Source organism: Chionomys nivalis, chromosome 4 (genome assembly GCF_950005125.1).
Source record: "Chionomys nivalis chromosome 4, mChiNiv1.1, whole genome shotgun sequence".
NCBI classification, from domain to species: domain Eukaryota; kingdom Metazoa; phylum Chordata; class Mammalia; order Rodentia; family Cricetidae; genus Chionomys; species Chionomys nivalis.
The window spans coordinates 63,378,446-63,405,653 of NC_080089.1; the positions used below are offsets into that span (position 1 = coordinate 63,378,446).

The following is a 27,208-nucleotide window of genomic DNA, read 5'->3' on the forward strand; positions in this document are numbered from 1 at the left end:
TTATAGTAGTTCTATAAATAGAAGCCAAAGACCAAGACCAACCCAAACGCCCTTCAAGCATCAAACTGTGGCATATCCATACCATGGAATACACATAGCAGTAACTTACAAAAGGGATTATTAATGTGTTCAATGGACTTGAATGATTAATTGATAGTTTTATTTGTTCTTTGTTTTGTTTTGTTTCTGAGATGAAAGGGAGGTCTCACTATGTAGCCCTGGCTGTCCTGGAATTAATTATGTAGACTGGGCCGGCCTTGAACACTCAGAGATTCACCTGTCTTTCCTTTGCAGAGTGTTGGGATTAAAGGCGTTTGCCACCGTGCCTAGTTTTGTTCTTTTTCTTAATGAATCTATTCTAAAAGTATAATTATGTATTTATCTGTGGTTCGCATTATATTTCCAGTAGAGAGCACCATGCTTACCCATAAAAAAATTAGTGTTCACTTTCATTAATGCTGATGGGAAAACATGTAGTATGAGAGCATTCCCAAAGAAACAAATGTGGCTTCCAAGCATGAACCGCAAAGCCCAATATTTACCGCTTTTTCCACAAGAAACACCGATCTGTTCTCATTTAGAAGAGTTTTCAGAAGATCTGGCTGGGCTTTGCTGATCAACTGCACTTGCACATCAGCCTGTTAAAAACAGATTGCAGTGTTTTGTGTGATTTAAGTGCTACAGACCAGCTGCATGCCAATTACTAAAAAAGAAACTTGTTTTCAAAAGTTTTCCTTATTTTGTCAAGTTGTTTCTCATTTTTAGAAAATCTAGTTTATGGATTGGGGGATCTGTCAGCTTGTAAACTGTTGCTCAAGCACGGGGGCCTCAGCTCACTCCTTAGTGCCCACGTAAAGATGAGCACAAGGGCACGCATCTATAACCCCAGCGTTCGGGAGGCAGAGACGGGAGAACCTCTGGGGCTTGTCGACCTGTCAGTATAGCCAAGTAAGGAGTTCTAGATCAAGTGGGAGACCTTGTCACAAAATAACTAAGAGGGACAGCAACTGAGAAGGACACTCGACATTGACCTCTGGCCTTGACATGTACTCAGAAGCACACGTGTATGCACATACACAAGAAAATCCAGCTTTTATCTGCCACCTGTCCACATTTCAAAGCTCACCTGAAGATGTGCTGCCTTGAAAAGCCCTCTTTAGGGGCTGGAGACACGGCTCAGCGGTTAAGAGCATTGCCTGCTCTGCCAAAGGTCCTGAGTTCAATTCCCAGCAACCACATGGTGGCTCACAACCATCTGTAATGAGGTCTGGTGCCCTCTTCAGGCCTTCAGGCATACACACAGACAGAATATTGTATACATAATAAATAAATAAATATATATATATAAAAAAAAGAAAATAGAAAGAAATATGGGGATGAAAGTCAGAGGTGGCAGATGGCTCACCTACATGTTGAAGGTCCTGGGTTCATCCTCTAGCACTCAAAACAAACAAACAAACAAACAAAGAAAAGCCCTCTTTGCTACACAGTGGGAACCCGCCTCAAACAGACAGAAAGAAAGAGAAAGAAAGAACCAAAGCCAAGAAACCATATATTTTATTTAGTGACATTCTGGAAACGGCAAAACTATGGAGACAGAAAACAAATTAGCAGCGGCAGGTACTAGAGACATATGAAAATGCTCACACAGAGACATGAGCACGTTTTTAGACAGGAAATAGTCTACATTTTGATAATGGGAGTAGCTGCACTTTTGAAGCTATTTGTCAAAATTCATAGAATTATCTCCTAAAAGGGTAAAATTTAGCATATATATTTTTTTAAAAAAATTTAATTTTAGAATGATTATGTTTAAAACCAAATAAATTGCTCATACCTCATAGATGAATGGGTCTTTACAGACTCCTTTCTTTTCTTCATTAAGTTCCCTGAAACACAAAACAGAGATCTGGAGGATCAGCCTTATTATTTAAACTCAGAAATTAGCTGGTGCATTATTTATGCATCAGTGGAAAAGCTTAGTCCTTACACAGTTCTAAGGATAGCTGCAGAAGGGGAAACAATTAGGTTAAGGAAAGGTAAAAGAAGGTTAGGTAAGGTGGGGCATGCCTTTAATTCCAGCAAAAGGCAGATCTCTGAGTTCCAGGCCAGCCAGGGACACATAGTGAGATTGTATTGGAACAAAGTTTTTTGTTTGTTTGTTTTGTTTTTTTTCTGGGGGGGGGGTTGTGTGTAGGCATGGATAAGGTGGCTAGAGAGATAGCTAAGGAGTTAAACACTATTGCTCCTGCAGAGGACCTGGGTTCAGATCCAAGCAACCAAATGATGGCTCACAACCTTATCTGTAACTCCAGTTCCACGGGGTCTGACACCCTTTTCTGCCCTCTGCAGGCACCAGGCATGAAACAGTGCACATACTTACATGCAGACAAAGCATACACATAAAATAAGTAAATCTAAAGAAATTTTTGAGTGCCAGGCGGTGGTGGTGGTATACACCTTTAATTCCAGCAGTCAGGAGGTAGAAACAGGTGGCTCTCTGTGAGTTCAAGGTCAGTCTGGTCTACAGAGGGAATTCCAGGATAAGCTGCAAAGCTATAGAAAAACCATGTTTTGAAAAACCAAAGGAAAAAAAAAACAGAAATAAATTTTGATTATGTGTGTATGTAAGGGGAATGGGTAATACATGTATGAGCGCAGGTGCCCAAGATGGCATTGCCCTGGCACTGGAGTTACAGGGAACTGTGAGCTGCTTGCTATGGACACTGGAAACCAAACTCCGGTCCTCTGGAAGACTTTAAGTGCTCTTACCCTCTGAGGCATCCCAAAATATTTTTTAAAAAGGGTGGGGGCTTGAGGGATAGCTTAGAGGTTAAGAGCACTTGTTGCTCTTCCAGAAGTCCTGAGTTCAATTCCCAGCAACCACATGGTGGCTCACAACCATTTACAATAGGATCTGATGCCCTATTCTGTCATTCAGGCATATATGCAAATAGAGCACTCATATGCACAAATAAATAAATCTTTGAAAATAAAAGATTTGCTATTTTAATTATTTAGTGGGTGTGTCCATGCATGTAACTGCAGAGCCTGGAAGAAGGCACTGGTCCCTCCCACCAGTTAGAGGTGCATGCAGCTGTGAGGCACCATAAGTGGTGTCTGAACTAGCTGCTCAGCCCTGTTTCATAAGATATTTAATAGTCATATCAAAGCACATAAATTATAAACCATTAGCAGACTCAAATGAAATACCAAATGCATACCCAGCCTGATTGACAGGGAAAAGAAGCTGTAGTTACTGAAAAGCCTAACAGTTATCTCAGGATATGATTTGTAGCTTTTGATCTGATACTTGACCTAATTGATCTAGGAACACGAAAACAGTCCTGATAGACTAATTTTTGTTATATTGCAAAATACTTTTTTTATTTCATTTTATTATTTATTTATTTATTTGATTTTTCGAGACAGGGTTTCTCTGTAGCTTTAGAGCCTGTCCTGGAACTAGCTCTTGTAGACCAGGCTGTCCTCGAACTCACAGAGATCCACCTGCCTCTGCCTCCCGGGTACTGGGATTAAAGGTGTGCGCCACCACCGCCTTGCATTATTTTTTATTTTTATATATTTATTTATTTTTCGAGACAGGGTTTCTTTGTGTAAGTCTTGACTGTCCTGGAACTAGTTCTGTAGACCAGGCTGGCCTCTGCCTCCCAAGTACTGGGATGAAAGGCATGTGCGATCACCGCCGGCTGTTTTTGTTTCTTATTATACTTATTTATACATGTGCATGTGTATGTGAGTGTGGGGGAGTGTGCTTGCTAAAGTCAGAGGACAGCTTGCGGGATATTTTCTCCTCCCACTATGTGGGTCCCATGCTAAGGTGTTTGGTAGCAAGTGTCTTTACCTCTGAACCATCTCTCTGGTCCAAGATTGTGAATTTCTCTTAAAAATAGTTGTCCTTTACATATAATTCAATAATATTGCTTGTGTTTCAAGCAATAATAATTCAGCAAGTGTTTCTCAAGCATTCTTGCTAGATACTGGGACTAGCAAACAAAACCAGCTGCGACAGGAATCCAAAGAGTAAACTGTCAATTATGGGGTACCAAGAACTCTGGGAGGAAAATACTAGTGAATGACTTGTAGCTTTTTAGAAACATGATAATGGCCCCACGTACAACAATGTGGGCAAGAACAAGGAGACTGGGATCAATGGTAGAACACTTGTCCAGCACCACAAGCCCAACCCCCCTGCAATCCTCAGCATATAAAATAAAACAAGAGAGGTGGTGGGGAGGTTGGGAAAGGAGAAAAGAAGGAAGTTGGAGTCTTAGATTTAGAACTCTTGAGAATAATTTTGGAGTTAAATGCCACATCGGAAAGAAAACACCCAGGAAATAAGTAGTAAGCCAATGGATCTAGATAAATTTTAATCAGTGAGGGTGATAAAACAGGCATAAAATAACCACAGAGGCTAGGGACATAACTCAGGTGTAAGAGTGCTTGCCTAGGCCAGGTGGTGATGGCACGTGCCTTTAATCCCAGTACTCGGGAAGCAGAGGCTGGGAGATCTCTGTGAGTTCAAGGCCAGCCTGGTCTACAAAAGCTAGTTCTAAGATAGGTACCAAAGCTACACAGAGAAACCCTGTTTCGAAAAACCACAAAAAGAACGCATGCCTAACTTGTGTGAAGCCCTGGATTCTGTTCCTAGAATCTCAAAAATTGGGCATAATGGTGCATGCCTATAATGACAGCACCCTGGAGATGGGGGCAGGATGGTTAGTAGTCCAAACTCATCCTTGGCTTGGAGCCAGCCTGGGCTACATGAGACCTGGGATTTAAAACAACAACAAAACACTTAACCGTGGCAGAAATACCACAAGAGTTAAAAACAACTGAAGTTCCTGCGCGTTCACAGACACCATTAGCTTTGCTAAAAACACTAGCTCTTAGCTATGCAGTGGTGGCCACACCTTCAATCCCAGCACTTGGGAGGCAGACAAGTAGATCTCTGATTTGGAGGCAAGCCTGGTCTACAGAGAGTTTCAGGACAGCCAGGGCTACACAGAAAAACACCATCTCAACAACAACAAAAACCAGTAGTTCTCCCCCTATAATGTAAAAGTATTTTACAAGTATTACTGCTTTCGTAAACAGGAGGAACAATAATGGCAGTTAAAAAATATAGCATTTAAAAAGTACAGTGCTATACCCAGCCAGCAACACCCTGAGCCTAGAATTTAAAAAGGTAAACTTCTGGTCTCATTTCAGACCTATTAGTCAAAAATCTTGGGGGCAGAACCCATACATCTGTATTTTCACAATCCTCCATGGTGATTCTGATGCAGGATCAGTTGTGAGTCACTCTCCTCGATTGTGATAGAGGATGAAGATTTGACAGAATCCTCTTGCAGCAGTATTTCACTAAAGGAACAACGTGAATTCTGGCTTGGTGGCCCACGCCCCTAATCTGACATCAGGAGGCTGGCCAGGAGGGTCACTGCGAATTCGAGGTGACTTTCTGTCTAGTTTAGGCTACAGTTGAGACCCCTGTCTCAAGAAAATCACGAAAACAGCGAAACAGCATGCTTTTTAAAGCCAGCCCATGGCCAAATGTAGCTCATACGGTCATTAGAAGAGACAGGACAACTACACATTTCTTTTCAGTAGTCAGACAAAGCTTAATTAAGGCAGGAGGATGCCATCTACTTCTCTGTATCCAGGGAGCCTCTACTTAGAAGTGGGTGCATGAGCAAGATGAGTAAATTGACTTGTCACCTTGTCCCTCAAGTACTGATGTTTCCTCGAGAGACTAGCAGCGACCCAGGCTTCAGCAGAGTCAAACCCACTGCACAGCCAAGACCCGCCCTCTCCTATCCCGGACCCGAGCAAAGCAGGCAAGGCGCAAAGCCGTCAGCTGTGGCGAGACTCGGGCGGGGATATAAAGGCCGGGAGGAACAAGGTGCCATTCCATTTCTCAACCACAACTCACTGGAGAAGACGAGCATAAAACTCCTCAGCCGCGCAATTCATTCGCGCCCACATCCCGCACCGACCTCGGTCCAGTCGGGAGCAGCAAAAATGAAACGCGCGCCCCGACACGGACGTCAGAGGCCATGACCCCGCCCCGCCGGAACTACTTTACAACATTAAGTTCATTCGTGCTCAACGTTAAAACATTGTTTGAATTTATTAGAGCATCCCGTCACATTTACTGTTCCAATAGACTCCCATTTCTGTCAGGGAGAAAAAAGAAGATAAAATAGATGTTGTGATTGAGGGGCGGGCAAGAAACCACATCTCGCGAGAGTTGTGTCGAGTTACGAATTATTCCGCGAAAAGGAGTCCCTCTTTTCTAACCATTCTTTTTAGTTTTAGAAAGAATAGATACAAATTTTAACACACGTAAAGTAATAATATGATCTTTTGAAATTTTTCAGTGTACTAGCGAGATACTTTGGTTCTCCCAGTTGGTTTTGAGGAGGGGCAGGGTGCGGGAGCCAAGTGGAAGGATATATGTGGCGACTAAGCGGTGAGTCCTTCCTTTTCCTGTGGGAGCAGCCGGGTTGAGAGGAGCGTGGCTCTCTCCTCTCCCCGTCATGGTGAGTGGAAGTCTACTTCTCTTGTCTTTCCCGTGGTTTCTGGGGCTTATGAGGGAGAGGAAAGGGATCGGGACATGGAATCGGCAGGAGAGGAGGAGCTGGGAAGAAGACCTAACACCTTTTCTTGACAGAGCTGGGTTGTGGGCGCTGTGGCAGCCATCTTAGAGCAACGTGGGAGACAGCGCAGGGTAGACGATAAAGGGACCTTTGGGATCTTCGCTTTCCGTAGTTCTAGGGGGAAAAGACTACTGGAAACCGAGCCTTTTAGTGCCGGAGACGCGTCCGACGGGCGGACGGCGTGGCCTTGGCACATGGTGTGCTTGCTGTCCGGTGTGTGCATGTGAATGAGTATGTCCGCCTCTAAGGAAGGGGCCGAGGGAAATTAGTATTAATGATCCTTGAGCCCTGAGCTTGTTCACATACAACAGTAGTTAAATACATTACTTTTCCGCAAATGTTCCCTGTGCTATCCTTTATCCTTAATGCATGGATTAAGGTTGGTCTGACTACCGTAAATTAGGATTTGGAGACATGGCTGAGCTTCATTTTAAAATTGGCTAGATAGGTTGGCTTTGTAGTTGAGAATTTAGAGGGAGAGAGGAAGGAAGTAAAGGTCCCGAGTCTGAGATCTGCAAGAGCGAATAGGAGCCAGGTCAAAGAGAAGTGGACAGGTAGGTGGTGTGGGCCAGCCTCCGGTAAGGCGAATACGAACCGTGTGACCTGCTTATCTGAGTCTGAACAGGGAAGGTTTGCTTAAGGTGAGGGCTGGTAGAATGAACACGGTCGTACTGAACAATACCTTCAGACTTTATTGAGACATTTTGCTTTGAAGTTTTCTCTCTATTTTAAAAATATGACAGATCTTGATATGTTTCTGTTAGGGCATTTTGTTTAGTTCCTGTATTGATTGACCCCCGTTTCTCAACACCTGCCTCTCTGGTCTCCAGCTCTTCCCAAGTGATCCTATATCTGCTCTGCACATCTTAAAATATGATTTTAAATCTAGGTTCCAAATACAGGAAATGATTCTGACTGTGTCTGACTTATCTTCTCTCCAAGGCTTGTGCCCGTCCCCTCATATCGGTGTACTCTGAAAAGGGGGAGTCATCTGGCAAGAATGTCACTTTGCCAGCTGTCTTCAAAGCTCCCATTCGACCGGATATTGTGAACTTTGTTCACACCAATTTGAGGAAAAACAACAGGCAGCCCTATGCTGTCAGTGAATTAGCAGGTATGGGTTTACATTTGTCGTGGGCAGGGCTCCTTTGCAGTGGGTGATGAAACGCCATTGGTCCGTGTTTCTGAACCATGTGATTTCCATGGCTATTCTGATACTGCCTTTGCCCTTCATAAAGGAAGTCGTGGGTTGTTATGGCTTAGTGCTTAAAACTTATTTCTTCTCAATTTTAGGTCATCAGACCAGTGCTGAGTCTTGGGGTACTGGCAGAGCTGTGGCTCGAATTCCCAGAGTTCGAGGTGGTGGCACCCACCGTTCTGGCCAGGGTGCCTTTGGAAATGTATCCTCTTTTTTCTATTGACATTTGTTGCAATTAACTGGACTATTTGAATCATATCTAAAACTACTAGTGTCCCCAATAAGCAGATCCTCTAGACAAACGTCTGGAGATGTTTCTGGGGGGTACTTGCTATGATGTCGTAATTTGCGTCTTACTCTGTTCATGGCGACAGTTGCCTGCTGTCAGTAAGCTGGTTCAGAAGGTTGACGAAAATTGTTACTGAGCAAGTCATAAGCTTACTAATTCTTCAGACCTGAAAAAAATAGTTCAATTCTTGACAAAAGAAAACAGATGTGTCGGGGAGGCCGCATGTTTGCACCAACCAAAACCTGGCGTCGTTGGCACCGCCGAGTGAACACAACCCAAAAGCGATACGCCATCTGTTCTGCGCTGGCTGCCTCAGCCTTACCAGCTTTGGTGATGTCTAAAGGTCTGTGATGCTTTGATACAGGATGTTTAGCTTACTGTACACTGAAACCTGTTGGGTGATCAGCCTGTGTGAATTCTTTTCCTCTCAGTGCTTACTAAAAGCAGTTCTGATTGCTTCAATCTAGAGAGCCCTTGATTGTAGTTCGCATCAAATTCCTACCATGTTTTTGACTGTCAGAATGATGAAACTCTATTTAATTGGTCCGTGTTTCTGAAACACATGATATTAGTGGAAATTTCTGATTTGACAGTGCATGTTGTTTGTTTTGGTGTGTGTGTAAAGAGTTGAGACTTAACTAGTAAGTATTGACTTGGTTTTGTTAGGTCATCGTATTGAGGAAGTTCCTGAGCTCCCCTTGGTAGTTGAAGATAAGGTTGAAGGTTACAAGAAGACCAAGGAGGCTGTTCAGCTGCTTAAGAAACTTAAAGCTTGGAATGACATCAAAAAGGTTAGCGTGCACGTTTACATTTGATACTGTCAGGTTTTGGTTGAAAGGATACCTACCTTTAGGGTAAGTGGTGGTCAGCTTTCAGTTAAGATTGGATATGGATCATAGAAGTCTGAAAGCTCCACAGATGGGATAATTGTTTTAACAAAGTTATCTTTAGGTAACATCATGTTTCTAGTACAATTTCGATTTGATTTGTGATATTTATCACTTGTGTATGTGTTAGAGGACAACATGGAATTATTTCTGTTGTTTTCTTACGGAAAGGACTTGATACAATGCAGTTTTACTTGCAATGATGTTGTAATTTGCGTCCTACTCTGTTTTCAGTGACAGTTGCCTGCTGTCGGTAAGCTGATTCAGAAGGTTGACGAAAATTGTTACTGAGCAAGTCGTTTTCTTTAGTGACTGGTGTGAAATACTAACAAAGAATAGTCCCAGGGATCAAGCGTCATCAGGCTTGGCTGAAAGTGCCATTACTTGCCTGTATTTTTGTTCTTGCTTTTTAATTGAAGATATGCTGGAAAGGTTATACCTTAGACCAACTACTAAAGCTGCTCACTCTTATAGGTCTATGCCTCTCAGAGAATGAGAGCTGGCAAAGGCAAAATGAGAAACCGACGACGTATCCAGCGCAGGGGGCCCTGCATCATCTATAATGAAGATAATGGTATCATCAAAGCCTTCAGAAACATCCCTGGTAAATTCTTGTAACATTCAGTGTTTTAATTGCCTCTTCTATACATACTCGCTCATCTTCAGTTATGATGAAATTCCACTTCATGGTCCGTGTTTCTGAAATAACATGATTTTGTGGAAGTTCTGATTTCTAGATGAGTGAGTTCCACGATGACTTGAACTTCAGAATTCATTAATCTTTTTAAGTGCCTTGTTTAGCTCAATACGCCATAAAAGTATTTCCTCTGTTGATTGAATGCAGGGTCTCTGATTCTTCCTTGCCTTTAAAGGTATTACTCTGCTTAATGTCAGCAAGCTGAACATTTTGAAACTTGCTCCTGGTGGGCATGTGGGGCGTTTCTGCATCTGGACTGAAAGTGCTTTCCGCAAGTTGGATGAGTTGTATGGCACTTGGCGTAAGGCTGCTACTCTCAAGAGTAACTACAAGTGAGTTTCCAATGTTTCTTTATTACATATGGATTCCTAAAGTGTGCGTTTATGTTCATACTGGATTTATATTCTTAAATTAAGCATTGAATTATTACATTCAATGGAGGGGGTAAATGCTGTGTTCCTAATCCATGATTATAAAAGTTATAAGGTGAAAAATTCAGTAGCTGGACAGTTCTATGATTTATGTTCAGTTAGAAGAATTTGGGCTTCCTGTCTTTTTCCAGCCTTCCCATGCACAAGATGATGAACACAGACCTTAGCAGAATCTTGAAAAGTCCAGAGATCCAAAGAGCCCTCCGAGCACCACGGTAAAGTTTTGATACTTAACTCATGCTACAGTCTGATACTTGGACTTTTAAAGGCGTACATGTTGATTGATGAGTGCCACGTCTTTACAGCAAGAAGATTCAGCGTAGAGTCTTGAAGAAGAATCCACTGAAGAACCTGAGAATCATGTTGAAGCTCAACCCATATGCAAAGACTATGCGCAGGAATACCATTCTTCGCCAGGCCAGAAATGTGAGCCATAGTTTGCTGTGTCAATCTTGTTTTAGAAGTTTTGGTACTTCCCCCTTTCCTGGGTCTCTACCTCTGGCTGTACTGGAACTGACAGATTGACCTGCTTTTTCTGCCTTTCAGGTGCTGGGATTCAAACATCTCAGTTAAAGATTTGGTTTCCTAATTTCCTATTCGTTGTTGTTGCAGCACAAACTCCGGGTGAAGAAACTGGAAGCAGCAGCAGCAGCACTGGCTGCCAAATCAGAGAAGGGGACTGCAGACAAAAAGCCTGCAGAAAGTAAGAAAGAAAAGAAGCCTGTGGATGTCAAGAAGCAGAAGAAGCCTGCAGGAAAAAAGGCTACAGCTACCAAGAAACCAGCAGCTGAGAAAAAGCCAGTAGAGAAGAAACCAACTAAAGAAGAGAAAAAGTCTGCTGCTTAACCTATTAAAATTTCATTCCATTGAGCAAATAGAGACAGCCTATTTGAATAAAAACCTGATCAAAGATGCAGTGAGAATCTGTGTGAATCTTAATTGTGGGTGCATCCAGGGCCACCTCCTCCCCCTTTGTGGAATAGGTATCATGACACTTGGAAATATGGATTTACAAGGATTAGGCTCAGGGTTGTAGAAGGAAATTTTTAATATCTCAATCTCCTGTTAAATTTATAAATTGTTCCACATTATAATCTGATGTGAAATGAATTTGAGGTTTTCCCAGGCCTATAGTGAAGTTCATTCTATTAGCATCTTGGAAGACTTGTCTGAGAAGCTTGTGGGTTATTAAATCAGGAAGTGGGTGGTTCGTGAAGGGTCAACAATTAGTAACCACCAGAGTGCATGATGGTACAAGGAAGTATCAGCCTCGGTAGATGTGCAATATGGTTCCTTGGGAGCTAAGTACTTTAGCCCTAACCAAGAGTGAAGTGTTTCCTCTGATCTAAATATAAATGTCAATTTGGTCGTCATACAACTGACTTAATTTGCTGTATACTTAATAGTATTAGCTCAAAAGTAATATAGCAGACAGTAAATTAAGGTAAAAGGATTTTTAATTATAACTGGTTAGCTTCTGTTCTGGGAAATGAGAGCTCCTTAAGATTAAGAGGCTTTATGTCACGCTAAAGATTTGAACTAGAAATTGCCATTTTGCTTTCTGCCTGCAAATGTCTCCAACCTTTGTGGAGAAAAGCCATTTGGAGCAAACTGCACGTTAAAAGTGTTCTGGTGAGGCGCACAACCTGGTACTCAGGAGGCAGGCAATCTCGTGAGTTCAAGTCCAGTCTGGGCCACAAAGAATACCAGGACAGCCTCCAAAGATAACAGAAACACTGTTTCAAAAAAAAAAAACAAAACTGCTCCGGTGAGAATTTTTTTTTTTTTTTTTTTCGGTTTTTCGAGACAGGGTTTCTCTGTGGTTCTGGAGCCTGTCCTGGAACTAGCTCTTGTAGACCAGGCTGGCCTCGAACTCAGAGATCCGCCTGCCTCTGCCTCCCAAGTGCTGGGATTAAAGGCGTGCGCCACCACCGCCCGGCGAGAACTGATTTCTTGAAGCCTGTGAAACGAGTTTACCTAATTCTACTTTAAGTAATCAGCAATGGGATTTAAAACTCCAAACTCATTACCCCGCGCTTTGAGACTCGTCGGTACCGGAATCAGTAAACTGCTTAAACTGGCGACCCATGACTGCTTCCGGAAGTCGGAAGTGGCGTCATCACTGGGCGCCCGGCAAAAGTCATTGACCTTACGAGGGGAGAAAGAGGATGCTAAGCCGGCTGCAGGAACTCCGCAAGGAGGAGGAAACGCTGCTGCGTCTGAAGGCGGCCTTGCACGACCAACTGAACCGCCTCAAGGTGAGCTAGCCACCAGGCCCTCGCGCGTGACCGTTGCCTGCATTAGAGCTCCGGGCAGCTTGCTCCGCACCGCTCCGGTCCTCTTAAGTGTACCGCGGGCTTAGCCCCCTAAGCCCACCTCTGGCCCGCCTGATCACGCCTCACCTGCTGGTTACTAGTGTTTATATGCACTGGAAAGGGCTTTAGTGTTGCAAAACTAGAAGGGAATTTAGATCCTCCTGGGGTGTGAATGAGGTCTGGGAGAGAAACTTGTCCTCTAGAGTTCTCAGTAACTTTTAGGGAGCAGTTACTGACTGGAAGAACGCTGGTTTACATCTGCCTTGTTCACTCCCTAGACCTCGGGGTAATTTGGTCCTGTGAAATGATAGTGGAAATACCAGCTCCTCAGTCATATGCAAGTGACGTGAGGGTTACAGAAGGCCTCTACAAACTGAACTTGTATACCTGTGGTATAGAAAATGACAAGCAGTATTCCTCGGGGCAGTTAGAAGTGGCGCACACTTATTGCTACAGGACCCCTACAGGCTCCTAGTGATTGTGTGGTGACGCTGACTTCCCAAACGCAGGTACCCTGATGCTTCAGTAAACAGGTGGTTTCTGATCTCCTGCCGTCATTTTCTCGTTAGTGAGTAGACAATCTCAGTCTTAGGACATATATTTGTGTCTGTGGAGACAGCTGACCACTCACTTGCATTGCGTGTGTGTGTCCGAGAAAGACACAGAGAGAAGTGTGTGTGTCAGAGAGAGATATAGCTTCGCTATGTAACCCAGGCTGGTCTTGAACTTTCTATGTAACCCAGGTTGGCCTCAAACTTGTGATCCTTTTGCCTCGGTGCCAGGATTACAGGAGCGCAGTTGCACAACCAGCTACACCTGATGTCATATATATTCTTCTATATGTTTGTGTGTCTGTCTATATATCTTTTGTTTTTTAAAATTTTGTATCTATTGGTGTATGTAATTTTATATCTATTGCATGTATGTCTGAGCAGCACTTTCATGCCTAGTGTCTGGGGAAGGTAAAAGGGCATGTTAGATTGCCTGGAACTGGAGTTACAGATAGTTGCGAGCCACCATATGGGTGCTGGGAATAGAGCCCCGACTCTGGGAGATCTAGTTGCAGTGGTTACACTGGTTCTAACTTTCTGGAAGTGCTCTTAACCAGTATTCATCTCTCCGGTCCCTACACCTGGCCTTTTAGTGATGCACCTGCATTTCCTTGCTGAGCTGCTTGGTCTTGCGGTGTGGAAGCCTGCAGCTTAGCTAAACACCAATAAAGTTCTTCTCTTTAAAAAACAGGTAAGCAGGGGCTGAAGAGATGGCTCAGTGGTTAAGAGCACTGACTGCTCTTCCAGAGGACCTGGGTTCAATTCCCAGCACACAAATGGCAACTCAACTGTCTGTAATTCTAAGATCTGACACCCTCACACAGGCAAAACACCAATGTACATAAAATAAGTATAAATAAATTATTTAAAAAAAAAACAGGTAAGTAGGAGGAGGTGCACCTCTATAAGCACAGGACTAGCCTGGTTTACAGAGTGAGTGCTAGGACAGCCAAAGCTACACAAAAAAACCCTGTCTCAAAAAAGCAGATGAGACTGTGTAGGGAACTTCAAAGCTGACTCTAGACACTGAAGACCAAGTTTTCAGCATAAAGGACATTTCCCCCCCCCAGAGGACAGAGGTCAGGGAATAAGAGACAAAGGCAGGAGATAGACGGTGAGGACCAACAGAAGGGTAACAAGGGAAAGGTTCAAGGGTATTTGTCCCAGAGGACAGAGGGCTGCTTCTGAACAGAGAAGAGACAGACATGGCCCATAGGAAAATGGCAGTTTGTGAAAGTAAAAGGGAAAACCTCGTGTTAGGGAGAGGTACTTAATTTTAATTAGGCATATTAATTAGATGAGCCAAAGGGACTGGACCTTAGTATTCAGCCTCAGGAGGAGAGATTGGCTTCAGGATGTAATCTCATGGTTTTTAGTAAGGCAAAAGGAATGGGGAGAAGGGCAATGCCTGCCAACGCCACAAACTCAGCTAGTGTCCCTTCGGGCCCATGCCTTTACTCCCAGCACTTGGGAGGCAGAGGCAGGTGGACTTCTGTGAATTCAAGGCCAGCCTGGTCTACATACCAAGTTATGGGGCAGCCAGGACTACATAGTGATACCCTGTTTCAGTGGGGGTGTGGAGAGCAGCTAAAGCCCAAGAGTTTCCTTTGCCCTTCGGGAGCAGGCCTGGGATTAGAAGCAGCTCCCTTTCGTGATGCCAACCTTCACAGCTTCTAGGAATCCACTCACTTTAGTAACCCAGCAGAACGCTCAGTACATGTCCCCAACTCTCCTTCCCTAGGTTGAAGAACTGGCCCTCCAATCCATGATAAGTTCTCGAAGAGGGACTGAAACACTGTCTTCTCGGCCTGCGCCTGAACAGTTGTGTGATGTAAGTTTGGTGGAGTACAGGCTTCCGGACAGTGTGGAGTCCCTTTGTTCCCTTGCATAGCTACATGAATGCTGTATAGCACATTATCAAGTCCAAAGGACTCTGGGACATGCCAATCAGGGCATGAGGGAATTTACTGTGGATTGAACCTGGGGCCTCATACATGGTGAGCAAGGACCCTACCAGTGAGCCATATCTCCAGCCCCTCATAATTTGTAGTTCAATAAATAACTAATATACATTAATCTTTCAGGTAATAAGTAGCCTGTATTTTATACTTTGTCAGATTTAAGCAGCCTCTCCCTACTCTCATAAAGTGTACCGCTATGCCTGGCCTTCCCAGTTACCCAGGTTACTCCATTATTCCTAGTTATTCAAGTGAACTGCAAGAAACTGGTAGTGGTAGAGGTCATGGTGAGTTTTGTTTTAAACAGTGTCTTACATACCCAGACTGGCCGCCTTCTGATCTTCTTCCCTGTATGGGATTACAGGCATGTGCCCCCGCATCCTGTTTAGAAATTTGGCTCTTCTAGGACTAGTTTAGGGATGTGTCATAGTTGCTGCTCTGTATGGGTGTGGCTTCAAGCACAAAGCACGGGCTAAAGGACGAGTAGCAGGTGTTACCCTACCCACTCTTACGAAGTGCCTTCAAAAAGCCAGTACAAGCTGGGCAGTGGTGGAACAAGCCTTTAATCCCAGTATTCAGGAGGCAGAGGCAGGTGGATCTCTGTGAGTTCGAGGCCAGCCTGGTCTACAAGAGCTAGTTCCAGGACAGGAACCAAAACTACAGAGAAACCCTGTCTTGAAAAAACAAAAAACAAAAGCTAAAACCAACAATAGTAAGAGCCAATACAGTCATATTCTTTCTAAATATATCATATTTTGGAAATTCTGTAATAAACTGTGTAGTCTACACAATTATTTTTGCTGATGGTTTCTAATAGATTCTGAAGGTCAGTCGACATATTTTAGAGAATATGAAGCAATTCTTATTACTCCTTTTCAGTAACCGGAGAAGCCAGAAACAGGAAAGTGATCTTTCCTCTCAGTCATAAAAATGTGATGAGGGGAAAAAAAATGGATTTCTTTCTGTAGCCCTGGCTGTCCTGAAATCTGTAGAACAGGCTGGCCTCGAATTCAGACATCTGCCTGCCTCTGCCTCTCTAGAGCTGGGATTAAAGGCGTGCACAACCTCCACCCACACGTAACAAGTACTCTTCATCTCTCCAACCCCACAAAAGAGATTTGATTTTAAAGAATGTGCTGTTTTGAGGTTCAGCTCCTTCCTAGTAATGCCAGTGTTCTCGTTTTGCACAGATGTCGGTGCATGTCGACAATGAAGCATCAATCAATCAAACCACACTGAAGCTGAGTACAAGGAGCCCTATGGAGGAAGAAGAGGAGGAGGAGGAGGAGGAGGAGGAAGAATCTGATTCGTAAGGGGGACAAGAGCTTGGGTTAGTTTTACAAACTGAATTTCTAAGTCCCAGGCACTTGCCTTGGGCACCGGTGCTTTGTAAAAAAGTATACACTGTGGACAGGAGAGGCTCATTCGGTAAAGTATCTTCCATATAAATATGAAAACATGAGTTTGGATCTCCACATCTATGTAATAAGCTGGGCAAAGTGTTACATGCTTGTATCCTCAACACTGAGGAGAGGGAGCCTGAAGCTGTCTGGCCGGCCAGTGAGCTTCGGGTTCACCAAGAGACCCTGTATGAAAAAAAGAAAAACCAGTGATGTTGGGCATGGAGGTGTACACCTTTAGTCCCAGAACTCGCTGGAAGGGTTTAGAATAATGCTAGTGTACAGCAAGCTACAAAAATGTTTTTTCCTGCTCTACTATATTAAACAATTCAAGGTCAACTTCACCACTGGACAACTGGGAAAAAGTGGATAATACCTGGTCATTATCTAAAAGATGTTTAGTAGAAAATAAGGAGTTTTAGTGAGCTTTGGCATATACACTCCTGTAATCCCAGGCTTTGAGATTCTCTAGCAGAAGTGATTACCCACTGTGAGGCCAGTCTGGAATGTAATGAAAACAAAATACAATGCAAGGTAAACACAATGCATGGGTTGATCTCTAGATCATTATGCTACGGGAAATAAGCAGTCATTCTATCCCTCCTTTTTTCTGAAAAAGGCAAACACTATACAAACTGAAATAACTTCAGTCATTACTAGGGGTAGGGTAGTCCTGTAGGCGGTCAGGACACTGTGATGGTCTACAGGGTATCCTGTAGGAGATGACTGAGGGAGGCAGGGGCAGGAGGTCAGGACACTGTCATGGTCTACATAACAAGTCCCAGGACAGCCAGGACTGCATAGAGACCCTGTCTCAAAAAAAAAAAAAAAAAAAAAAAATATATATATATATGTATGTATGTATATGTATATATGTATGTGTATATATATATATATGTATATGAGGGAAAATGCTGGGCGGTGGTGGTTTACGCCTTTAATCCCAGCACTCGAGAGGCAGAGTCAGCAGAGCAAGTTCCAGGATGACCAGGGCTACACAGAAATCTAAAAGAGTGAAAAAGCACCAACAACCTCTGGCCACAGCACACACGTACACCTCCCCAATACACACCAAACAAACCATACACAGGCCTATACTAACAGCTACCTATACAACACAATACACACACTGGTTTTTTTGTAAGATACTCTCTTATAGAAGAAATCAAGGACTAGTGATGAAATGGCCTATAGGATACCTGATGTTTTAGGTCAGCTTGGTTTGGAGTTCCTTTTTGTGCTCTTGTGTTTGTGGACATGTGTACCACAGTGTGCATATGGAGGTCATAGGACAGCTTATGGAAGTCAGTTCTTCCACTCTGTGAGAACTTGGATTGCCTGCCAGGCTCAATATAAGCACTGTTACCTTACCCACTGAACCATGTCACCTGCACTTTTTTTTTTAAGGTTTATTTGCTTGTGTGTGTACATATGTAAGTACATGTGGGTACAAAATTCGATCCCTCAGAGCAGGAGGTGCATGTCTGTGGGATGCCCAACTTCTAATTTGGGTGCTGGTATCTAAACTGTACCTCACAATTGTATATGGTACGTTTTTTATGTGTATTGGTGTGAAAGTGTCGGATCCCTGGAACTGGAGTTACACAGTCGTTAGCTGCCATGTGGGGGCTGGGAATTGAACCCAGGTCCTCTGGAAGAACTGCCAATGCTCTTGACCATTGAGCCATCTCTCCAGCCCCACACAGACCCCCCCCCCCCGTTTTTTTTTTTCTGAGATGGGGTTTCTCTGTAGCTTTGGAGTCTGTCCTGGAATTTGCTCTGTAGACCAGGCTGGCCTGGAACTCACAGAGATCCACCTGCCTCTGCCTCCTGAGTGCTGGGATTAAAGGCGTGCGCCACCGCTCAGCTCTGACCCCATCTTTTTTTCTGACTTTACAGCTACCTCATAGGCATGACAAAGCCAGCACTGGGGAGTACCCCTCCCCCCAGAGGGTATAGTGAAAGGAAACCATTTCCTAGTATAGCACAGCAGACTGACTAGACCTTACTGAAGGCTCTCACACCAGCAAGGAATTCCTGTGGGTATGGCTACTGGCAGGCAGGCCTTGCTACAGAAAATAAGGAATGTTCTGTGAGAAGTAGCATGATTTTGCTCAGACAAGTTCCCAGCCCCACTTTGCTGGCTAGGATTTTGTCAGCTGACACAAGATACAGTCATCTAAGAGGAGCAAACCTCAATTGATGAAATGTGTCAATAAGACTGAGCTTTAGGCAAGCCCGTGGAGTATTTTATTAGTGGTTGATGTGGGATGGCTCATCCTCTGGGCTGTGGTCCTGAGTGCTCTAATTCAGAAAGCTGAACAAGCCGGTAAGCAGCATTCGTCCATTCCTCTAAATCAGCTTCCAGGTTCCCAACCAGTTTGAGTACCTGCCTTGGTTTACTTCAGTGGATTGTGATTGAGGATATGTAAGCCAAGTCAACCCTTCTTCCTCCCCAAACTGCTTCTGGTCAGAGTGTTTTGTCACAGCAGTAGAAACCCTAGGACACACACCTGTAGCTTTCTCCTTATGTAAAGCGACTCCTTGTTCACGGGCCCTGGGCAGGTGGTAGTCAGCGTTACAGTTCTGCAGGAGACCCAATGCCTACTGCACAGAGCTGACAGTGTGTGCACTGGTTACTATGTGTGTGGTTTGGTTTTGTTTGTTTGTTTTTTGGCTTTTTGAGACAGGATTTTTTTTTTTCTGTAGCTTTGGAGCCTGTTCTAGAACTTGCTGTGTAGACCAGGCTGGCCTTGAACTCACAGAGATCCACTTGTCTCTACCTCCTGAGTGCTGGGATTAAAGGTGTGTACCACCACCACCGCCCTGCTTCTCTTTTTTCTTTTCCTGAGACGAGGTCTCTCTGCATACCCCTGGCTGTCCTGGAACTCACTATATAGACCAAGCCAGCCTCAAACTCAGAAATTCATCTGTGTTGGAATTAAATTAATCTGTATTGGAATTAAGGACACTTATGGTACCACACCCTGAATATTGACTAGTTTTTATGTAAACTCAAAACAATCTAGAGTCATTTTGGAAGCGGGAACATGCATTGAGAAATTGCCCCCAACAGACTGTCCTGTGGGCAGCTTGTGGTAAATTTTATTGAATGATGACTGATGTGGGAGGGCCCAGCTCACTGTGGCCTGTGTTACCCCTGGGCTGGTGTTCCTGGGTGCTATAAGAAAGGTTCAGCAAACACGAAGAGCAAGCCAGTAAGCAGGGTTCCCATGGCCTCTGCTTCAGTTTCTGCCATGAGTTCCCTGGATGGTGGACTGACTACAGGCTGTGAACTGAAGTAACCCCTTCCTCCCCAGGCTCCTTTGGTCAGGGTGTTCACACCATCAACAGAGACGCTGTATTTAGGACTTCCAGCTGTGTTCCTGTCTTCACTTTCCCTACTTCAGTGCATGGCCAATCACTTCATTTCCTATAGTCTAGAGAAATCGAAAGGCCTGCCACAAAAGCAGAAATATCTTTTGTCCTTTTTATTTTAACTTGATAGTATTTTTATTAGAATAAGAGTTTAGATTTGATAAACATCTGGATTAAAATGGTAAAAGGATTTTCATACAATTTGTAGGCACTATACACGTTTACAATAGCATTGGTGCTGGGATTGGAGAAAAGATAGAACTCTGACACATACTGATGCCGTAATCCATCTATGACATTCAAAATAACCACCTATTTAGAAACACTAATCCAAACTTAAGAGACGTATACCACACTAAGTACCCCACACAGTGTATTTAAAAATAAATATAGAAATACAACCAGAAGTCTAAAAATCGCCACTGTAGACAGACTGAAGCCCCAGCTATCATGGCAGTGATGGGCTCTGGGTAGATTTTTGTTTTTTTGTTGTTTTTTTTCCTTTTTTTGATGGGAATTGCTAAATTCTATACCAAAAGCAAAAAATAAAAATAACATGATGTACACAATCTGAAGCTCATTTCATTAGCAGCAAAGCATGCTTCCCATGCACTGCCTGTGAAGGGTCTCACAAGGCTCCCTCTCCTCAGACTGAGAGGTCACCAACAAAAGTGAAGTACCAAGGGGCCGAGAATCCTGACAATCCAGGCAGCCATTGAGTCACGGAACATGAACAGCAGTGCAAACATCAGTAAGAATGACCACCCAGGTCACCAGGGTTTCACTATAGTTCAGCCTGGTATGAGTGTGATCAACATACAAATAGCCCCAAGCACAAAGCCAATCCACTTAGGGGAGTAACCATAGTGATAAAGACAGTGATATTAAAAATGACACAAGTACAATTTGGCACATGCTGTGTTCTTCATCCTTTGTCACAGATGAGGTGCACGTCTGAACAGAGACAAGCATGGGAGAGGCCTGAAAGCAACATGGCATGCCGCTGGGCAGAGGAGTTCCTCTTTGCTGCTTCCCAAAGGCTCAGATGCTAGCGGCGTGGGTTGGTGTGCTGGGCTGGTTAAGCCCAATGGTAGAGCAGAGCCACCCTGCGAAGTCCACCTCCTCAGCATCAGATCTCTTGATGAAAGCATGAACCTGGGTGCAGAAAACAGAGAAAGGAAATGCTGTTAAAAACTACCAGGAGGAAAAAGCAAGAGTCTCAGCCTGGTCGGACCACTTGGAAGATGCTTCTAGTGTTCACCCTTGAACAGCAAGTAGGCCAGCTGCAGCCCAAAGATCCTCTGCCATGACCATGCATATAAGTTGTGCGGCCCTTGTCTCTGGGCAACCCTGACTTGTTAGAAGGTACACTACACTCAAGGCTACACCGGGCATGGAGCATGGACCTTAAAATACCACATCCCTGTGCCAATGTCGTCAAACAAGAATTAGATGGAGAGCAACCCAGGACGCTGGAAATGTGAGATGAACCAGTCAGAACTAGGAAAAAAAAGTCCTGTCCTCAGGAAGGTTGTGGGCTGGCCCCTCCCTGACTCGCATCCCAGGTCCCCCCTGTAACTCACATGTGGCACTGTGCAGCCCCAACCCTGACTAAAGAATGAGGGCTGGGGCAAGACGGACAAATGGTCAAGTGAGATGAATAAACAGGCTCTGAGACTCACCATGAGCTGCTTCAGGTCTGCTCTCTCTGCAGGGTTCTTTATCAAGCTGAAAAGAAGGAAGATTAATGTGAGAGCACTGGTTTCCAGTCACTGCCCCTTACATGAAGGCTGAGGAACTAGAGGCCTGAGCCTGGCTCTTCCTCCATTCTAGGCACACCATCCTGCCTGAGCACATAAAGGAAGTCTTGCTGAATTAAATCAAGGTCAGGAAGCAACAGGATGATCCCTGCAGTTCAAGTAAGAGTAGCACGTGCCAGTGCTACAAGGGGTATAACAGCAACCAGGGTCAGTGGACAGGGAAAGGGTAAGGCCAGGGTCTTGGGGATGTAGTGCAAACTTACCATTTATTCACAAAATCTTGGAATTCCAGACTGAATACTCCACTGGGCAATTTTGGAGGAGGCTGCAAACATATCACCATGTGAGACTCTTGACCGCTGTTCCAGTCACCTCCCCACCATGCCTCTGGCCACTGCTACCCTCATCGGTTCCAGGAAAGTGGCCTTAGGAAGTCCTGTTTGTCCTGGTTCACGTTGTTGGGACCACTTCAAGTATTCTACCACTCTGGTGACTGAACAAACCATGTTTCCCTTAGCCTGTTCAGTCTCCTATGAAATAAGGCTGTGCTATCAGCTCTAGAACCCTGCGTTTAGACTCCGCTGCAGAGTAAGAATAGTAGTGTAAGAGCGGGACTGGCCTGGAGGGTCAGCAGTAGTCACCAATAGCAGAAGCCTCAGGAATGCACAAACCAGGAAGTACCACTTCGGCCTGACTACTCCCAGAAACCACAAAACAAAACCGTTTTCTGAGCCCTGAATAGTAACAGAAAGTTAATAACACATTAACTGGCAAGGCTGAGTATGGATGAATACTGCCCACACGCTGTAGCAGTGTGGTCCCAGGTCCCTGGCACAGATCCTGAGAGTAGCTTGAGGAAATCTGCAGTTTACATGACCTGTGCCAGCAATGTAGCTTTCTTGGGAGGAGCAGTACTTGAGATAGACCTAAGATGTCCCTGCTCTAATGAGACATCAGCTAAAGCATGCAGAAGGCAGAAGTAGGTAGATCTCTTGAGTTCTAGGCCAGCCTAGTCTACATAGTGAATTCAAGTCAGAGATATGTAGTGAGACCCTGTTTTAAAAAACAAAGAGGAAGGAAGGAAGAAAAAAACCACTAATTGGGTGGTACCTGCTTGCAGTCCCATCATTTTGGAAGGCTGAGGCATTTGAGACTAGTCCAGGCTACATGATGAGAGCTTACCTAAAACAAACAGAACCAACCCTGGTTCTGCACGCGTGGCTCAGTTCAGTGGTAGAGAGCTTGCATAGCATGTATGAGGCAGGTTTTGTCCTCAGCATTACAAAAACAAAATGCAAGTACCCTACTAAAAAGCCCAATAAACCCTTACACCCTGAAGGCCTTGTCAATTTGAGGTCAGCTCCCACCCAGATTGTAGAACAGTGGGCCTGAGCAAGCTCCTCCCAGTAAATTGTCCCTGCTGCTGAGGTGGTGAGGAATATTCAAGAGAAAACTACTGGTCTCCAGAGGCCAAAGCCTGCTCCTCCTAAGAAAGGGCAGACAAGGAAGGGCTGAGTGCAAACAAAGACACTTGGGGTCAGGGAATGGAAAGAGGTAGGTGACAGAAAACGCTGGGGAAAAGACGTAGCTACTGCCCATCCTGGAGCCTCAGTTTCCTTACCTATATGAAGAGGGCAAAGGCAGTTTGGCCCACCTCGGCTGGCTTGAAGAAGAGTGAGGAAAGCAGTGTACAGAGCTGCACAGGTGGTCCAGGCCTCCCTAACAGGCCGCCCACCTAGAGCCATGCAGGCTTCAATAGACAGAGGACAGATGGCCCACCCAGCACTGATGAGCCTCTCAAGCCGGCACTGTTCTGCCTTGCCCTGTGCTGCTTGGCACACTGATCTACACACATTAGAGAAGTAAAGTAGGTTTCCTGGTGAGCAGGAAAAGATAAATGTAGGATATTCCCTGTAGAGTTTGTGAGAGTGGACCTTTTGTGCCTTTAAGGGTCTGTTTTCAGAGAAGGACAGAGGATATCCTATGATTTATTGAGGCAGTAAAAGAAAGGTGACAACTGTGTCTGCGCCCAGTGCTGCCTGTGAAAGGTAACAGCACTCATCCCTTCTCATCAACTGCCAAGGCTGCTCCTTCTGCAAGACAGAGTACTGGTCCACCCGGCTTCCTCACATCCATGTGCTGCCCCAGGCTATCTGGAGCAAACCTTGGGGCAAGTCTCCTCCATCATTTCACAACAGGTATGGCTCTTTATATTAAAGTCAACCAAGAGTAATAATAAAGAGTTTGATTTTTAATCGCCTTTTTAGTAGGCACATTAAACTTTTTTCTCTTCTTTTAGAGAGAGTGTCTCATTCTATAGTGCAGGCTAGCCCAGAAGTCATGATATTCTCCCTTGGCCTCCCATGTGCTAGGATTACAGGATTGAGCCACTTCAACCCAAAGTAATTTGCTTATTCACAGAATTGATAATGGATGTTCCACATCTCTTTCTATAGTCACCGCATTTTTTTAAAATTTATCTATTATACATATACCTGCCAGAAGAGGGTGCCAGATCTCATTACAGATGGTTGTGAGCCACCATGTGGTTGCTGGGAATTAAACTCAGGACCTCTAGAAGAGCAGACAGTGCTCTTAACCTCTGAGCCATCTCTCCAACCCTAGTCACAGCTTTTTAAACAGCACGTTATAAGAAACAGCTGGATGGTGGTGGTACACGTCTTTAATCCCAGCACTCAGAAGGCAGAAGCGGGTGGATGGCTGAGAACTGAAGGCCAGCCTGTTCTACAGGGCCAGTTCTAGAACAGCCAAGAAATATATACAGAGGTCACAGGCATGCTGACTAAGTCAGCCATGGTTTTTTCTTCCACCTACACTTCTGAGACAGGGATCTTACTATGTAGTCCAGTTCTGCCCCGGGCTTAAAACTCTCCTGTCTCAATCTGAGTACTGGGATCACAGGTATATACCAACACACTCATAACTGCTATTTTATTTTTTCCCTTTCCAAGTTTTTGTTTTTGCATTTTATGTGTGTATTTTGTCCATATGTATGTCTGTGTATTACATGCATGCAGTATCCACAAAGGAGGGTGTCAGATCCCTTGGAACTAGGGTTACAGATGATTATGAGCTGTCATGTGAGTGCTGGGAATTGAACCCAGATCCTCTGCAAGAACAACCACTGTGCTTACCCACCGAGCCATCTCGCCAGCTCATAACTTTTTTTTTTTTTAAAGCTTTATGTATGAGTGCCCTAGCTCTATGTACAACTTTATGCCAGAAGAGGGCATCAGATCCCAGGATAGATGGTTGTGAGCCACCATGTGGTTCCTGGGAATTAAACTTAGGACCTCTGGTATTCTTAACTACTAAACCATCTCTCCAGCCCTCATAACTACTTTCCTAAGTAGAATAACTTACGTCAAGGAAACCTGGCAGCACTTACCTCATTGACTATATAATCCAACAACTCAAAAATTGCCATGGGAGGTCGGCTGTCCATTCCATATGCTGCAGATTTATAAAGAAGAAGTTAAAAAAAATGTAGATATAGACAAGAAGCTACTTGCCAATATGAGTCAAGGGGTTGAGCACAGATCATTAATAAAAAGCCACTTTAGTCAAGGCCTAAACATGGAGAGAATCCAGAAGGCTAGGCTATGAGTCTGTGCTCAGGAACATCCTAGATGTGTGACCTCAAGCAAATCAGTTGACCACCGAGTCAAAGAATAGATCTTTGGAATGGGAATCAAGTGACAATTCATCTTCCCATCCTTCATTTACAGAGCAGCCAATGGCATAACAAGTAAATAAGTTCAGGGCTATATTTGGGCTTGGCTTATGTGCATTGTATAAGTAGAGCCCACAGCTTCACAAGTGCTAGGCAAGCTCTGCCACTAAGCCAAACTCTCAGGCTTAGAATTTGTTTTTAATTCGCCCTGAGCATGTATTTCTTCCTTTCCTGCACAAAGATCACAAGCAATTGACCATGAGGAACATTTTGTTTGAAATGTGCTCAACTGACAATTTCCAGTTCTCTCATCTTCCTTACAATGCTTGAAATGTCAAACTGTTTAAAAAGGACAGTTGGGCCAGGCGGTGGTGGCGCACGCCTTTAATCCCAGCACTCGGGAGGCAGAGGCAGGCGGATCTCTGTGAGTTAGAGGCCATCCTGGTCTACAAGAGCTAGTTCCAGGACAGGCTCCAAAAGCTACTGAGAAACCCTGTCTTGAAATCCGTCCCCCAAAAATAAATTAATTAATTAAATAAATAAATAAAAAGGACAGTTGGAAATGTTATACATGTTTGTTTTTTTAGGTGTTCATTTATTCGACTGACAATTAATTTTACATGCTATATAATAAAATTTCCAGCCGGGCAGTGGTGGCACACACCTTTAATCCCAGCACTTGGGAAGTAGAGGTAAGCAGATCTCTGTGAATTTGAGGCCAGTCTGGTCTACAAAGTAAGTTCCAGGACAGCCAGGGCTGTCCCACAGAGAAACCCTGTCCCGAGATAGGTAGGTAGGTAGGTAGGTAGGTAGGTAGGTAGGTAGGTAGATAGATAGATAGATAGATAGTCAGATAGATAGTCAGATAGATAGTCAGATAGATAGAATGACCACAATATTAAAAACAAAAAGGAAAAAAAAACCAAGACATGCCCTTCAAGCACTGATGCCTCTCTCTTCCTGCACATGTTTAGTCACTAGGTTAACAGGATAAAGACCAGTTCTCCCTGGTCAGACAAGAACTCCAAACAGAAGTCACATAAAAATGAGAAGGCTGGCCAGGTACGGTGGCACATGTATTTAATCCCAGCACTCAGGAGGCAAAAACGGGGCAATTTCTGGGAGCAAAAGCTAGCCTGCTCTACAGAGAAAGTTTCAGGTCACTCAGAGTTACACTGTACCTCAAAAAAACTTCAAGCAAAAACAAAACACCAAAATAAATAACTAAACAAAAGCCTGAGAAAGTTGTATGAGAAGGATGTACAAGAGCCAGGCATCTCAGTGTACAACACTCAGAAGCATGTGCTGCTGCTAAGTTTATGCTTTAGCAGTCAGATTAGCCACTTCTTATGGTCTGTGTGGTCTTGGCAAGGAAAGTGCTCTGTGCCTCAGTTTCTTCCCTGAAGCAGAGATCATCGCAGTGCTCATGAACATACTGCTTTTAAAATTAGAACACATTTGGCAGATCTATGGAGACAGGAAATGAGCAGATTAGTGGTTGCCAGGGGATGGGCTGGTGGGAAGTAGGAGTAACTGGTAGTGGGGAAAGATGATCTGGGGGTGATGGAAATGTTCTAGAAAGATTGTGCTGGTGGTGGCAGCTGCACAACAGAAGCACATACTATAAACCACTTGATTATAATATATGCTAAACACACAGACTGTTATGTGAGCCTTACCATAATTAAAAAGAAATCCACATGCCGGGCGGTGGTGGCGCACGCTTTTAATCCCAGCACTTGGGAGGCAGAGGCAGGTGGATCTCTGTGAGTTCGAGACCAGCCTGGTCTACAAGAGCTAGTTCCAGGACAGGCTCCAAAACCACAGAGAAACCCTGTCTCGAAAAAACCAAAAAAAAAGAAAAAAAAAGAAAAGAAATCCACAGTATTAAAAAGAAAATTAATATTGCTAAGTGCTAAGCATGGCACCTGGATCACAGCAAGTATTCAACAAACAGCTGGTATTGTTGG

The 27,208-nt window shown here is 44.2% G+C and overlaps 4 protein-coding genes and 5 non-coding genes across 11 annotated transcripts in view; 7 read left to right on the plus strand and 2 right to left on the minus strand.

The window, feature by feature from the left end:
- Zwilch (zwilch kinetochore protein) overlaps nucleotides 1-6,055 on the minus strand; it is a 38,774-nt gene extending 32,719 nt beyond the window's left edge. Inside the window, exons 1-3 of one of the 2 annotated variants that reach the window (XM_057767136.1) lie at nucleotides 5,954-6,055; nucleotides 1,838-1,889; nucleotides 543-638 (exon numbers count right to left, since the gene is read on the minus strand). In XM_057767136.1, the coding sequence (XP_057623119.1) occupies nucleotides 543-638; nucleotides 1,838-1,889; nucleotides 5,954-6,006 (201 nt within the window). In that variant the 5' untranslated portion in view covers nucleotides 6,007-6,055. Of the gene's footprint in view, nucleotides 1-542; nucleotides 639-1,837; nucleotides 1,890-5,953 lie in introns of those variants that run through there. The other variant, XM_057767137.1, reaches the window with a different exon arrangement.
- Nucleotides 6,056-6,481: 426 nt separating this feature from the next.
- On the plus strand, nucleotides 6,482-11,094 carry Rpl4 (ribosomal protein L4). The gene is made up of 10 exons (XM_057768973.1): nucleotides 6,482-6,563; nucleotides 7,623-7,794; nucleotides 7,974-8,080; nucleotides 8,372-8,510; nucleotides 8,834-8,958; nucleotides 9,529-9,658; nucleotides 9,927-10,083; nucleotides 10,314-10,397; nucleotides 10,488-10,608; nucleotides 10,795-11,094. Exons 1-10 carry the CDS (start codon nucleotides 6,561-6,563, stop codon nucleotides 11,026-11,028), a joined length of 1,272 nt encoding a protein of 423 aa, XP_057624956.1. The 5' UTR covers nucleotides 6,482-6,560; the 3' UTR covers nucleotides 11,029-11,094.
- Nucleotides 7,833-7,899, plus strand: LOC130874003 (small nucleolar RNA SNORD18). Its single transcript, XR_009057055.1, has one exon. It is a non-coding gene; the product is annotated as a small nucleolar RNA SNORD18 (small nucleolar RNA).
- LOC130874005 (small nucleolar RNA SNORD16) lies at nucleotides 8,208-8,306 on the plus strand. Its single transcript, XR_009057056.1, has one exon. It is a non-coding gene; the product is annotated as a small nucleolar RNA SNORD16 (small nucleolar RNA).
- LOC130874001 (small nucleolar RNA SNORD18) lies at nucleotides 8,684-8,756 on the plus strand. The gene has a single exon (XR_009057053.1). It is a non-coding gene; the product is annotated as a small nucleolar RNA SNORD18 (small nucleolar RNA).
- On the plus strand, nucleotides 9,250-9,348 carry LOC130874006 (small nucleolar RNA SNORD16). The gene has a single exon (XR_009057057.1). It is a non-coding gene; the product is annotated as a small nucleolar RNA SNORD16 (small nucleolar RNA).
- LOC130874002 (small nucleolar RNA SNORD18) lies at nucleotides 9,718-9,788 on the plus strand. The gene has a single exon (XR_009057054.1). It is a non-coding gene; the product is annotated as a small nucleolar RNA SNORD18 (small nucleolar RNA).
- A 1,217-nt stretch (nucleotides 11,095-12,311) lies between the features above and the next one.
- Nucleotides 12,312-26,861, plus strand: Snapc5 (small nuclear RNA activating complex polypeptide 5). Of its 2 annotated transcripts, XM_057766856.1 has the most exons (4): nucleotides 12,312-12,440; nucleotides 14,790-14,879; nucleotides 16,197-16,336; nucleotides 20,726-26,859. In XM_057766856.1, the coding sequence occupies exons 1-3, from the start codon at nucleotides 12,351-12,353 to the stop codon at nucleotides 16,317-16,319; spliced, it is 303 nt and encodes a 100-aa protein (XP_057622839.1). In that variant the 5' UTR covers nucleotides 12,312-12,350; the 3' UTR covers nucleotides 16,320-16,336; nucleotides 20,726-26,859. The 2 variants fall into 2 exon arrangements, with proteins under 2 accessions (XP_057622839.1, XP_057622840.1); XM_057766857.1 differs by lacking the exon at nucleotides 14,790-14,879 and having other exon boundaries at nucleotides 12,320-12,440; nucleotides 20,726-26,861.
- Nucleotides 19,883-27,208, minus strand: part of Map2k1 (mitogen-activated protein kinase kinase 1) — a 74,116-nt gene continuing 66,790 nt past the window's right edge. Inside the window, exons 8-11 of the mRNA XM_057766855.1 lie at nucleotides 24,954-25,018; nucleotides 21,808-21,869; nucleotides 21,467-21,512; nucleotides 19,883-20,939 (exon numbers count right to left, since the gene is read on the minus strand). Of these exons, the coding sequence (XP_057622838.1) occupies nucleotides 20,826-20,939; nucleotides 21,467-21,512; nucleotides 21,808-21,869; nucleotides 24,954-25,018 (287 nt within the window). The 3' untranslated portion in view covers nucleotides 19,883-20,825. The remainder of the gene's footprint in view (nucleotides 20,940-21,466; nucleotides 21,513-21,807; nucleotides 21,870-24,953; nucleotides 25,019-27,208) is intronic.

Bases quoted from the DNA above. Each gene is read 5' to 3' on its own strand.
- Snapc5 (XM_057766856.1), top strand. From the start codon at position 12,351: ATGCTAAGCCGGCTGCAGGAACTCCGCAAGGAGGAGGAAACGCTGCTG. The intron at 12,441-14,789 runs GTGAGCTAGCCA...CTCCTTCCCTAG, and splicing joins ACCAACTGAACCGCCTCAAG to GTTGAAGAACTGGCCCTCCA. The intron at 14,880-16,196 runs GTAAGTTTGGTG...CGTTTTGCACAG, and splicing joins CGCCTGAACAGTTGTGTGAT to ATGTCGGTGCATGTCGACAA.
- Rpl4 (XM_057768973.1), top strand. The intron at 8,081-8,371 runs GTATCCTCTTTT...AAAAGAAAACAG, and splicing joins GCCAGGGTGCCTTTGGAAAT to ATGTGTCGGGGAGGCCGCAT. The intron at 8,511-8,833 runs GTCTGTGATGCT...TGGTTTTGTTAG, and splicing joins AGCTTTGGTGATGTCTAAAG to GTCATCGTATTGAGGAAGTT.